The sequence below is a fragment of the Nicotiana attenuata genome, chromosome 12 (assembly GCF_001879085.1).
Source record: "Nicotiana attenuata strain UT chromosome 12, NIATTr2, whole genome shotgun sequence".
NCBI lineage: Eukaryota > Viridiplantae > Streptophyta > Magnoliopsida > Solanales > Solanaceae > Nicotiana > Nicotiana attenuata.
The window spans coordinates 50,988,845-51,003,080 of record NC_032000.1 but is presented as its reverse complement, the minus strand read 5'-3'; the positions used below and the strand labels follow the sequence as shown (position 1 = coordinate 51,003,080).

Below are 14,236 nucleotides of genomic sequence, written 5' to 3'. Positions count from 1 at the left end.
ATCACAACCCTCTTCTCTTAAACCGTAACTCCTTTCCTCATGTAGCTCTTCGTAAACCCTTTAGGATAGAAAATATTTGGTGCACACATCCTGATTTTGTTAATTTAGTACGTCAAAATTGGTTTAATAATAACCTCTTAGAAGCCACTCGCAATTTTACTATCAATATCTCCAAGTGGAGTAAGGAAACTTTTAGTGATGTTCTTAAAAGAAAAAAGAGAATTCTGGCTCGCCTTAAGGGTATACAAAACTCCCCTAACTATACTCATAGTTCTTTTCTCCAAAGCCTACAATCTTCTCTAAAAAATGACTTCAATAATGTCTTAAAACTAGAAGAAGACTATTGGAGACTTAGATCACGAATTTCATGGCTCAATGATGGGGACGCAAACACAAATTTTTTCCATATAAGTGCCTCCAATAGAAGAAGAAGGAACCATGTTAGCTTCTTTAAAGATGACCAAGGAAATTGGGTTGATAATCATAATGATATCCTTCTCATGCTCAATTTTTTTTTGAGAATGCCTTTACAACTTCTCACTGTTTTACAAATAAATCGGATATCTTTAGTGGCCTTGTCAGTTTTGACTCTTTAGACCTCTCACCACTAGACAAGCGCCTTTCAAACAGTGAAATTATCAAGGTTATTTTTTTTTAAACCTTACAAAGCGCCTGGTCCAGATGGTTTTCACCCATTCTTCTATCAAAAATACTGGAAGTTTGTCAGGCCTAGTGTTACTTCATTTTGTCATGAAATCTTCACTTCCTACCAAATTCCTGCCAATATTAATTCCATTTATTTGTGCCTTATCCCTAAAATCCACAATGCGAATAATCTTAAGAACTTCCGACCTATAAGATTATGCAACACAAGCTATAAAATCATCACTAAAATTATAGCTAATAGGTTAAAACCATTCCTGGACCAAATCATCAGCCCCTTCCAATCGAGCTTTCTAAAAAATAGAAGAGCTAGTGATAATGCGATTCTTATCCAAGAAATCATCCACAGTTTCAAAAAAAGCTCTAGTAAAAAGAATAGGATGATCCTAAAAATAGACCTAGAAAATGTCTTTGATAACTTGGAATGGTCTTTTATATGTAGAACCCTTAAATATTTTAAAATCCCTCCCAACCTGTCAAAATTAATCATGTCATGTATCACCTCGTCTAGTATGGCTGTTATTGTGAATGGTGCAAGAAGTGATTTTTTCTACCCTAGTAGACGTATTAGACAAGGTCACCCCATGTCTCCTTATATTTTCATTCTCTGCATGGAAATGTTATCACGTTATATTAGTTTCCAAGTAGACACTAAAAGATGAGATCCAATTACCATTAGCTCAAATGGACTTCCTCTATCCCACCTTTTCTCCGCATATGACCTAACCCTAACGAGTCACATTAACCAAAAATTTTGCACTTCTATTAAGTTTGGCCTTGACATATTTTGTAAGTTCTCTGGTCAAAGCATCAACATGGCCAAATCAAAGATTATTTTTTCCAAAAACTGCACCAAAGACATTAAAATTGCTACCTCTAATTTCTTTTGGTTTAAAGTTTAGTAATTCTTTTGGAATATACCTAGGATTCCCCATCGTGGATTCTACTCCAAAATCCAAAGACTTTCACTTTATTATTGATAATATGCGAAACCGTCTAGCAAATTGGAAAGTTAATTGTATTAACATGGCTGGTCGTACCACCCTTTCATCCTCAACTCTTGCTAGCATTCCCAATTACGTAATGCAATACACTCTTCCCCAGAAAAAAATCCTTAAAATCATTGACAAACTTCAAAGAGATTTTATCTGGGGATCAAATGATTCTAAAAGAAAACTTCACCTCCTCAATTGGGATAGCATTACTCTAGAAAAATACAAAGGCGGCCTTAGCCTTAGGAAAGCTAAATCAAAAAACATAGCTCTCCTAACAAGCCTTGCTTGGAGATTCCTAAACTATCCTCACACCCCTTGGGCTAAAGTTCTCATATGCAAACATATATATCCTCCCCTATTAAACGTCAATCTTTTTATTGGAAAAGTATCCTAAAAGGTTGACATTTTTGTATAAAAGGTTGTTTGTGGCATATAGGACATAACTCCTCCCTTGGCATTTGGGATACAAAATGGATTCCTAAAAGCCCCTGTCTTAGGAATATCATTGAGGGCCTTCTTACAAAAAAAGATTGCTCTCTTACTATTAAAGACTTCATCACTCATAATACTTGGTCCTTAGATAAAATCTCTCTAATTTTGCCTAACAACTTAGTTGAAAAAATTCAATCCATTAGCTTACAATAGAAAGAAATCATGACTTCTTGACTTGGGAACCAAATAGCAATGGCTTATTCTCTACAGCTTCTTGTTACAACCTCATTGAGCCCAACGAGAATCCTTCCAAAAACTTTAATTGGATCTGGAAAACTCACTGTCCCAACAAATTAAAACTTCTCCTATGGAAATGTTACCATAATAGACTACCTTCTAGATCCTACCTGCATCATATGGGAATGAACATAGACAAGATATGTTCTGTATGTTGCCAGAGTGAAGAAGATATCCCCCATATTTTTAATCACTGCATCATTGCAAAATTTTTTGGCAATCCCTCAACATAAGTATTAACTGGCCAATTTCTGAGGATAACCTATGGGTAGACAAACTAAAAAATTCTAATCCATCCATTCCCTCTACACTGCTCACTTGGTCCCAACTTTTTCCCTTTGCCATTTGGAATTCTGGCTAAATAGAAATAATAACCTTGAAAACAATACTTCTAATCATGTTTTAATCTCTTTTGTTATCAAGCAAGCGATTGAATTTGCTCTACTAACTTCGAGAGAAAGCTCTCCCTCAAAAAATATTGTTTGCAACACTCAATGGCATAAACCCCGTGCTGGTTGGTTTAAGTTAAATATAGATGGAGCTTTCCACCAAAATCACGCAGGAATAGGTCATAAGAAATAACACAGGAGAATGGATCATGGGATTCCAACAAAGAGTACAAGCTCTAAACTGTACTCATGCTGAAATTCTGGCCCTGACTAAAGGCCTAGAATTTATCTCTCAACACAACATATGGCCTTGTAAAATAGAAACTGATTCAACATAGGTAATTGATCTTTTAAAGGAAGGCAACACCTCTTACGATTTTTTACTACAATCATGCAGGTACTTGATCTCCCAGAAGGACAAGGAGGTGATGATCCGGCATAGCTTTAGAGAAGGAAATGAAGTCGCTCACCTGCTAGCCCAGGAAGGAGCCAAACAACCAATGCACTATGGTTTAATCTGTCATGTTGTAACCCCTACCTTTGTTGAGTCCAGGATGCTCGAGAACAAGGAGGGTTTTTCTCCAAGAAATAAATCTGTTGTAAAAGTAACTGTAGGAAACTTGCCAAACTTGGTAACCTAAATGCCTTATATGGCCTTTCATCCTTTTGTAATGATCCTCTGGATCTTGTAATGGACACTACATAGTCTTTATCAATAAAAGTTTTTCCAGTTTCTAAAAAAAAAAAAAGAAGTTAAGCAAATTTATTAATCATTAAATTTTTGTTCTAATATTGTCGTTATTATTAGGATAAAAAAGTCTTATCTTTTGTCCTTGATGCTCAACATAGCTTAATCCGAGAGTAATTTTAAATCATAGTCAATAGTTGAAAGATAGATTTAAATCTTTTTTTTTTCTCGAAAAAATTTGGACACATGAAAGTTCACTCAATTTACATTGGAGCTCCATTAATAGTAAATAAATACGAAATGGTTCAGTATGGATGGGGTAGAAATAAATCGAAAGGGCTCGTTTGGTACGAGTGACAAGGGATAATTAATCTCAGAATTACATTTGAAATGAGTTTATTCTACGTTTGATTGGAATAAAATTGCAGTATAATTAATCATGAGATTAGTTATTCCGAAATTATAGTGTTATTTTTATCTCTATGAGAGGATAGGATAATAATTTCGAGATAACTAATCCTAAAATAATTAACTATGGAATAATTTGTTTTCCTAATCTAACGATCTCAAAGTATAACATATGACAAAATTAAGTAATTTTGAATAATATACGGGCAAATTTGATCATTGTCCCTTTTTTTAGAGGGTGTATGGATTGACTTATTTTAAGTGCTTATTGGCTTTTAAGCACTTTTTTAATTTGTGTGGTGTTGGGCAATAATAAAAAGTGCTTAAAAACACCTCCTTTTAGGCATAAAAAGTATAAAAATGAGCTGAAAGCCAAAAGTTGGGTATTACCAACTTATGACTTTTGACTTTTAGCTTAAAAATCACTTCTTATGAGCCAATCCAAACACCCTCTTTGTCGAAAATGAAAAGTTCCCTTATTTATTCACAGCCCCTTCCATCTATCTAATCATCAAAATCAGACCAAGAAAAACTTCAAAAACTCAAACCATCTCCTCTCTTTTTCTTCCCCATTACACCAATTTTTCCAGTAAGTATATATAAGGAAGGAATTAATTGGAGAACAAGCAATTCAAAAGCCAATCCTTCAGATCAAATCACACCAAATTCTTCTCTCTTGTTTCTCTCTCATTACCCCACATACTCTCCTTCTTAACAAAAAACATTTAAAAAAATCTAAAACCAAACAAAAAAAAAATTTAAAACTTTATCAAAATCAAAACTTTAAAAGCTTGAAAGTTGAATCAATCTCCTCTTATAAACATATTGTCTACAAAATTTTACATTTTCTTGTTCTCAATTTGGTCAAATAAAAAAAAACATAGTGGGAACACAAAAGTAAGAGGGTAATATAGAGGGGGCATGTTGTACTGCCTCCTCTGTAGATCTTGTTGATTTTTTCATTTGGGTGTTTTCAAAAGGCAGAATCTTGATTTGGGTATTTCTTATTTTTCTCAAAAGTTTTTTAAGTTTGATGAAATATTTTCATTGTTGGGTTGCTATATGCTTGAGCTCTTACCTTTGGATTCTTGTTTGATTGATTTTTTAAGGATCAGATTCCTATTTGATTGAATCTGATAATATTTTGATCAGTTTCAAATTGTTGTCTGTTTGTGAGGCTCTCTTAATACTACTTCATAGTAAAGGTATGACCTTTACTGTTTTGCTGCTCTTTATTAATAATCTGCATTTCATTTCATCAATGCTGTATTTTGGATTTACTTTAAGCTCTCTCTCTTTCTGCAAAATGGTATGATACTATGAATGAAGTGGTATTTTTTTTTGGGTGGGTGGGTGGGGTGGGGTGGGGTGGGGGGTGTTAAAGTTGCATAATGTTGAATGAAAAATGTGGACATGGGTTATTGAGGATTGTTGATTTTGGTATTGTAGGAAAATGCAATCTGAGCTAGGCAAGTTATTTGTTGGCGGGATTTCATGGGACACAGACGAAGAGCGTCTAAAGGAGTATTTTAGTACTTATGGGGAGGTTATAGAAGCTGTAATCATGAAGGATAGGACTACTGGCCGTGCTCGTGGTTTTGGTTTTGTGGTCTTTGCTGATCCTGCTGTTGCTGAGAGGGTAGTTAAGGAGAAACACAACATTGATGGAAGGATGGTAAGCTGTTTTAGTTTCTCTCTAATTTATTGAATGTGGAGTATGATGATATTGTTAAAATTTTTGACAAAAAAATCCATTTGTCTTACACTGTCATAATTTAATAGGTTGAAGCAAAGAAGGCGGTTCCACGGGATGACCAGAGCACAACAAGTAGAAGCAGTACTAGTATTCATGGTTCTCCTAGCCCTGGTCCGGGTCGTACAAGAAAGCTTTTTGTTGGAGGTTTGGCGTCCACTGTTACTGAGAGCGACTTTAAGAAGTATTTTGAGCAGTTTGGAACAATTACAGATGCTGTAGTTATGTATGATCATAACACTCAAAGACCTAGAGGCTTTGGATTCATTACTTATGATTCAGAGGATGCAGTAGATAGAGTCTTGCTCAAGACTTTCCACGAGCTGAATGATAAAATGGTTGAGGTCAAGCGTGCTGTCCCTAAAGAGTTATCCCCAGGTCCTAGCCAAAGCCCGCTCGATCGGTACGGCTATGGATTAAATAGGATGAATAACTTCCTTGATAGTAGATTTAGTCCGATTGCTGGAGGTAGGAGCGCCTTTACGCCATTTGCTTCTGGTTATGGTATCGGTCTTAACTTTGAGCCAGGCCTGAACCCGGGATACGGGGGAAGTGCAAACATTAACAGTAGTTTAAGCTATGGACGGGGACTGAATCCATATTATAGCTCAAACAGATTTGGTGGTGGCACTGGGTTTGATGGAGTTAATGGAGGAAACACTTTGTCCTTAAGCTCAGCAACTCGCAATTTATGGGTCGATGGAGGACTACGTAATGCAACAAACTCCCCGAGCTCTAGAAATTTTATAGTATCTGGAAGCGGGAACATTGTAGGAGGAAACTTTAACAACAGTGGAGTTTGGGGTTCATCTTCACTTTCCTCTCAAGGTGGAGGAAATGTTATTAGCAAAAATGGAAATCTTGGCTATGGGAATGGTGATGACATGTATGGGCTGCCAGGAGGCTATGGCGGACGTGTCAGAAAAAGTGTGGGTCCTATAACATCATATGCTGCATCTAGTGTTGGTTATGGTGTGGGGGATTTAGCTGATTTCTACGGTAGTGGTTTGGGATATGATGAGCGCACTTGGCGTTCTGAGCAGGATGCAACTGGTTCTCTTGGTTATGGACTAGGCAATGGACGCTCTGACATGTCATCTCAAAGTTCTGCAGATTATTTAGGTACTTATGGAGTTAGCAAAAGACAACCAAACAGAGGTAAGCTTCTCATTAATCATGTTGAACATTGATGCCACATGTGATTATAAGATATGTTGTTATTGTCTTTATTGTTATTATATGATATAAGTGTCTAGCTATCTTCATCAACGTTAAGTTCTTTATGTAGAGCATGATTGTGCTTAAACTTCATCTTTAGGCTCTTAATTTTCCATAGCATGGGTCAAGAAATAATATTGACAAGTACCTAAAGAAAAGCTTGTATGTTACTGTCAAATTATGGTCATTTGAAACTAAAAGACACAGCGGAAATTAGTTGGCCAAGTTGATCGGAAAGCCATAAAGAAATCTTGAAATAGCGTTCCTTCTGTTACCTCGCCCTCTTAATGGTCATTTCCCATTTATTTTTGGTAAATTATGTTCATTGTTGGTTGTTGACTTATGTTTCTAGAATTCAAGTTATTCCTTTGCCTCCCTCAATCTGGATCTAACAACTAAGGATTACTTTAAGGATTATTCGGAGTTTTTTTCACTTGTCCTAATTGTAATAGTTAGATGAGTATATTCTCCACTGTCCTTCAAAAGAACATTGGTTATAGTCTAAAACATATATTTAGGTAGCGTACTTTATCCAGCAAATTGCATACCTATAAATAGCCAAATTATAAGAATGTCCTTTACACCAATGATATGGATCAGTATGTGGGATCAAAGACCTAAAACATCAACAATTTTGTTAAGCATGGTAAAATAGAGTCAAGAAACCTGAAATCAATTTGGGCTATCTACAAGAAATATGAAATATCGACCAGATCACAAACAATTATCTGCATGGGAAAATAGAGGAAATTTTTCCTGAAAGAGCTGAACATGAAAGTGCTCGTATTTTGATTAACGAAAAACAATAGAGGAATTTTTTTTAGACTTTTCTTGTTAGGTTTGATCAATACCAGCTCTTTCAAGTTCAATATGTTTATTAAGTACCTTTGCCATGATTCTGTATACTCTCTTTACTCTGATGGATCAGAAGTCCTTGACGTTTGTTCACCTCTCTTAGGAGTAAGGACTATAAAAAAAAAGGGCAGCCTGGTGCACTAAGTAAGCTCCTGCTATGCGCGTTGTCCGGGGAAGGACCGGACCACAAGGGTCTATTGTATGTAGTCTTACCCTGCATTTCTACAAGAGGCTGTTTCCACGGCTCGAATCTGTGACCTCATGGTCACATGGCAGCAACTTTACCAGTTACGCTAAGGCTCCCCTTCTTAGGAGTAAGGACTATGTATCATTTATTAAAATCCCCCTCAAACTTACCATATTGATAGAATTAAGTCATGCATTCCATGACACTCTTCTCACTGTTTGAGCCTCAATCTCAAGCTAGTCAGGATCAGTTATACAACAAGACTGAGTCTTAATCTAAACAAGTAGGCATCCTATGTGGATTGTTTTCCACTGTTCTCTGTTTTTTGCTAAGTGTCGGACAACTTCCTTTCATGTGATTTTAGGTCTACCTCCTTCTAACATATTATGGATATGTTGGACCTTAAAGGCCCAAATTCACTCCCATATTGCATTATCAGCCTTACAGCCGTTCTATAGAACTTGTCTTTTACTTTGATAGGTATCTTCCTATTGAACTCTGATAGCACTTCCCCGTTTCAACTATCCTATCTTAGTTTTAATTTTATCTTACTTCTCCATTTCGACCATCCTATTTTAATTTTATTTTTTTGATAGTATTCTCGTTCAACCGAGTCTAGATATTTGAATTGTCTGCAGTTAACCACCGCAATTTCGTCTAATCTCACTTCAGTTTCACTCTTCTTATGCTGGCTAACACATGATTTGGATTGAAATGTCTGGTACAACTTCTCACATCTTGTCCCACATCCTTCTTATATAACCTCTCATGCAAACTTCTTGAAAATTGATCCTGCTGTTGGAAACAAAATTAGAGAAAGCTCGTTCATTGACAAATCTTACAAGCGGATATCTCCGCAAATCATGCTTGGAAATTGCCATTTTGGTTTCTTCAAAGCAAACTACAGATGATATCTACTTTCCATTGCTGCTTTTACCACTACCTCTTACGCAGGTCGTTTAGGCCCCTTCTATTTCATAACAATGCTTTGCATATTGGAAGGTTGTTGCAAGTCGGGTTTGACATATCTCTTTCTCTGATTCGGTCAGCTTCCCCAACTTCTCCCTTCTAATTTACTGAGAATATTAGTTTCATAAACTTCTAATTTACTAAGCTCAATTCAAGTCAAGAGTACCATTTTCTCCATTTCAAAACCCTTGTAAAAATGCAAAGAACTTAGCGGAAGGCACAAATCATCCTTTGATCCCTAATAGGTTTAGACTTGTTCGTACTTGCCAAATGGTTGTACATTGGCACATGTGTGTCTTTAGGTCCTATTCCTGTCCTGATTTTCACCTCGCTCTATGCTACGCAGTTGCAAACATGTGAGGTGGCTTCCAAGTCCGAAATGTGGTCCACCTTAACCCCACCAACCTTGCTTACCTCGAAAATGGTCAGGTAGTTTTCCTCGTTTGTTGTCTCTTCCTGTACTCATATCGAGCACTGAGCAGTTACTTGTGACGAGAGAACAAAATAACTCTTTTGCTAGAAATGAGAAAGCTTTGTTTTTGTTAAAGTGTTAAACAGTATCCAGAGGCAAATTTCTTTCTTACTGTTCTGCTCTAAGATGATATTGTCCTTTTGTCCATTAGGCTAAGAAAATCTGGCATTGCTTTTCAAAGGACAAAATCGAGCATGATAGCGATCACATAATGTTTCCTCTTGAGCTTCTTGACTTAATTTTGATGTAGTCCTTATCTGCTGACAACCTCAGTGCTTTGACGGAAATTTCACCTGAAAAGTATATTTCAACCATATAGTTTTATACTCTTAGTTTGTTTCAGTTGATATTTTTTTTAGTTTCTTCCTCTTCTCTCTTCCCTTTTTATACATGTATGTACAAAAGCAATTTCTCGTGATATGGTACCGGATTATTCTACTCTTATTCTGCTCATGCTCTATTGGTGCAGGAATTGGTGACTAGGAGAAAATATCAGAAACAAAGGGTGATATAGGAGGCGAATTTTTTTGTACAAGTTGAATCCTGAATTTTGCATATTCCACAATTACATGAAGTTGAAAGGTTAAAGAATCCGAGTTCCTTTTTACTTAATCAAAAAAGAAAAAAAAAAGAATTGGAGTCCCTTTTGTAGGGCACCCGAGTGCCTGTTTTCGGTCTAGAGATAGTACTTTGCAAGAGACTGTTTAAAAGGATTTTGTTTTGAGTTATGTTTTAGAAATTCCCTTTTGTCCCTCGAGTGAGGTGTAAAATCGGATTGCAGCTGCAGCGATACATACAAAGGAAATATACAATTTTTTGCACAAAATTTGTATTCCATGTTTTTGCTGCAACACAGCTGCAAAGTTGCAGATTCTTGGCTGCTACTATTATTGTTTTATAGTTTGTAGTTAACTTCAACAGGATTTTCCTTTTCATTTGATTGTAGGTGAGGTTGATTTAATATGAAATATGTAGGGATACCCATATAGGGTATCCAAATGAACAAATTTACATATTTAGATTGCTTTACATTTCTTGATATCTATATACTAAGTGGAAAAAATTGTTGCACTGGGGAACCAATTGAAGTTATTGTTTTTGAGCTTAGCTTTTGTGATTGAATGTATAAAGATATTACTATTAGCTCATTTAGGGGTCGTTTGGTATGAGGTATAAGTAGATATAGTGTTGGTATAAAAATTTAATACCACCTTAATACTTTGTTTGGTTAGCAAACCTGGTATAAGTTATTCCTGGATTAAAATTAGTACCGGGATAACTTATATCTTGTAGGGGGCGGGGTAATTTGTGCCTGGATAACTTATACCTTCTTCTTAGAAATTATGCAATTGTCATTTTTAATACAACTTACCAAACAGTGGATAAAAAAATAATTCCAGCATAACTAATCACAGCATAAGCCGTATTCAAACCAAACCACGCCTTAATTGGTAATTGGCGCACATTTTACCGTTTATAACAAGTGTGAATCAATATCTTGGAGATAAGTTAAGTAGCATATTATAATAAGGTTAAATTAGCTTGATAGGTGTGAAAAAGCTTTACACTGTCAATACATACAAGTTGTAATTTATTTCCTTTTCAGATTAGCATTGTATTCTCAACGACTCGTTTTTGTTAATGTTCATTTTAATGAGTGATGACCATACACATTTTGACTGAGCAATTTCAAGAGGATGTTGATGACAATATGCATGGGGTGCTTTGAGCCCAAGTATGGTCTCAAAGTATGTTGTTCGGACTCTTTATAAATGTCGTTGGAAGTATATCTAAACCTCCAAAAATAGTACATATTTGAAGGATCAATACAGGTACTGCAATATTTTTGGGGAGTTCGAGCAAGATAGGTCTCGACAAAGACAATGACCTTAGAAAAACTATCACCAAGGATGGATCTCAGCTTATATAAATGCTAAACTCTTGGCTTGGCTTACGTATAATTACTAGCAACGATCAGCCTAAGACATAACGTCAAGATGGCCGAGTTGGTCTAAGGCGCCAGTTTCAGGTACTGGTCCGAAAGGGCATGGGTTCGAATCCCATTCTTGACAAAACATTTTTTTTGAGGTATTATTCAATATTCAATATGCTATGGCTTTATATCTCTTAATTAATTCATGTATATTGCTTGTAGTCTTGGTCGCATGTTTTTGTCTTATCTATTATAAAGTGGTGTCAAAGTTAGGTTGTACGCACCTAATTAATCTATCAAGTACATATTACTTGCTTTCCTTTTATTTTATATAAAGTGGTGTCAAAGTTAGATTGCACGCACCTAACTAATCCATCAAGTATTCAAGTATACCTCTATATCTCACCAGTACATATTGGTTACTCCGTTCACTAGACTTAAACAAATGCAGAAAAACCACCTTTGATTTGCATCGACTGAAATTTGTACCTTAGTATCCCATAGTCCATTTTCATTGACTGCTAAACTACAACGTTAAATGCTTTCTATATCTTTTGATGTGATACACAATAAGCTTGAGGGACACAGTGGAGAATTTTAAACAGTTTTGCTAGTTCAACCGAACCACAACTCCTGTTGGAATAAGTGTTTCAATAAATTTGAAATATTGTATTTGATAAAGTGATGTATTTACAAAAGACTCTTATTTTTCAAAGTGAATGAATGAATTCTTGATTTACTTCATACGTTTTGGTTTTAGCAAAAACATTTGATCTTCCAAATTCATGAATATATTCATGAACTTATTAAATGATAAACTTATCTTTCAAGAGTCTTTAGCCTATAAATAGGGCTAATTTTCTTTGGAAAATACAAGCAATTCAAAAACTACTTTTTCCTTAAAATATTATAAGAGACATTGATCAAATGGTGAAATCATAGATTCAAGAATAGAAGAGCAACATTCTTGAATGCTACTTGTTGTGTGGCTTAGTTGAATCCCGAAATAGAGTTGTTATTTATTCTTCCGTTTGCTCGTGGAAGAGACTCCAACTATCTTCAAGAAATATTTTCTCTACGTGCCTCTAAGCCAAGCAAGTTTATTTTCTAATATTGTTGTAATTATTGTTCTAACAATTTGAAGATAGTTGTCTCTATGGCTACTACAACAATTTCGAGTGGTGTTCCATCTTTGCCAAATTCAAATTTTGTAATAATTGATGGCAAAGACTTTCCTAGATGGCGTGGAAAGATGGAATTTTTTCTACGACGTTTGAAGTTAACATATGTACTTGAACAACCTTGTCCCAATGCTCCTAATTCTGAGGTAACAACTAATGAGGCTACTTCGATTAGAGAACAAATTCTTAAGTGGCAAGATGAAGATTATTTATGCAAGAATTATATTCTTGGTGCAATGACCAACAAAATTATGATCAATATTCTGCCAAGTGCAAATCTACCAAAGAACTTTGGGATACTCTTCAAGCTATTTATTTGGCAGAAGAGACGAGCTCAAAGAAGTTTCTTGTTTCAAATTATGGAATTCAAGATGATTGATCACAAGTCAATCACTGATCAGGTGCAAGAATTCCAGTTTATAGCTAATAAAATTGCTATTTCTGGAATTAATCTTGATGAAAACTTTCATGTCAGTGCTATTATTTCAAAACTTCCTCTGTCATGAAAAGAGTGCAGAAGCAAACTTTTACATAAGAAGGAAGATTTGACTCTTGAACAATTGTTGCAACATTTGCAAATTGAACGATATATTAGAAATCGTGACAATAATATTTTCAAGGAACCTGTCATGAAAGCTCATGTGGTTGAAGAGAAATCAACCTAAAGGGAACCAGATAACAAGATAAAGATAAAGAAAAGTAAAATTTTTAAGCGTACTGGTGCTAATTCTAAGTCAAGTGAGTATTATCACTGTCATAAATTGGTCACTATGCTCGTGATTGTAAAATTCTTAAAGCTGAAAAGTGTTAGGGATATAGTAGATATGCCCTAGATCCAATCTTATATTTGATGATTTGAACATATTTTTCTGAATGCTATTTGATATAAAAATATATGGCATCTGATATTCTTTTATCATAGTTATTATTAATTGCTTGATTAATTTAATTAGATCCTTGATTAAATTTTGAGACTTGACATTGTGATGGAGATCATGATAATGAGAGTGAAGTTTCTTATAATTTAATCTAAATTTGTTCTTGATCGTAGGATTATTAATTTGGACATTAGTAATCCGGTGAGATCAATATTTATGTGATCATCTTTATTGGATAAAGATTAGTTGATCTCATTAACTAAATCACATAGATAGATGACGCATATAGAGATATGGTCATTGATCCGACTCATTGGATAATTCCTGATGGTTAGAATTACCATAAACTGTCAATAGGATATTCCCTTGAAGAATGTGATGTAAGAGTTTCCTTTGACCTGAGATCATCATAGTAATTGACAAATTATTTATTGTGCTTTGATACTAGACACCTATGGCCCTAGGGCGATAGTTGAAAGGATATTGGGTACGATTAAATACTTGTAGAATTAGTGATTGATCAAGATGAAATCTGTTAACTCTTGGTAATGAGTTTAAGCTCCATGTTGTCATGAATTATAAACAACCAAATTAAGACCTTGGCCAGGGCAATTGAATGAAAAGAAGAAAAGAGTTTCTTAGGTCATTCAATGGTCGATTATATTTGACATGAACACATAGTTGGTCGCCTATTAGGATTTGACAGTTAAACCATATCCTAGGGTGACCCAGAGCTATAAGGACAGAAGGAATTACTATATTATTCTTCTACGGGTCCTTCAGAGTAGATTGTATACTTCATGCTATCCGGTCGTTAAGGAGTATTGCTAGACGCCACCCTCGATTAGTATATTGATATGATCAATTTACTACCGGCTTAGTATTGAACCTATGTGGTCGCACACTAACGAGTGTTCT

The 14,236-nt window shown here is 35.3% G+C and overlaps 1 protein-coding gene and 1 non-coding gene across 5 annotated transcripts; both read left to right on the top strand.

Annotated features, from left to right (window-relative positions):
- On the top strand, window positions 4,388-10,405 carry LOC109235743 (RNA-binding protein Musashi homolog 2-like). 4 transcript variants are annotated; one of them, XR_002069443.1, is made up of 5 exons: window positions 4,388-5,077; window positions 5,322-5,547; window positions 5,655-6,783; window positions 9,201-9,283; window positions 9,796-10,405. XR_002069443.1 is itself a non-coding variant. In XM_019401977.1 (4 exons), exons 2-4 carry the CDS (start codon window positions 5,326-5,328, stop codon window positions 9,807-9,809), a joined length of 1,365 nt encoding a protein of 454 aa, XP_019257522.1. In that variant the 5' UTR covers window positions 4,390-4,869; window positions 5,322-5,325; the 3' UTR covers window positions 9,810-10,405. The 4 variants fall into 4 exon arrangements, 3 of the variants coding, with proteins under 3 accessions (XP_019257522.1, XP_019257520.1, XP_019257521.1); XM_019401977.1 differs by lacking the exon at window positions 9,201-9,283 and having other exon boundaries at window positions 4,390-4,869; XM_019401975.1 differs by lacking the exon at window positions 9,201-9,283 and having other exon boundaries at window positions 4,390-5,077.
- On the top strand, window positions 11,318-11,398 carry TRNAL-CAG. The gene has a single exon. It is a non-coding gene; the product is annotated as a tRNA-Leu (tRNA).

What these genes read in the sequence shown, in the direction of transcription:
- LOC109235743 (XM_019401977.1), top strand. Translation starts at nt 5,326, where the DNA reads ATGCAATCTGAGCTAGGCAAGTTATTTGTTGGCGGGATTTCATGGGAC. An exon ending in ACAACATTGATGGAAGGATG is followed by an intron (nt 5,548 to 5,654) that starts GTAAGCTGTTTT and finishes ATAATTTAATAG; the next exon opens with GTTGAAGCAAAGAAGGCGGT.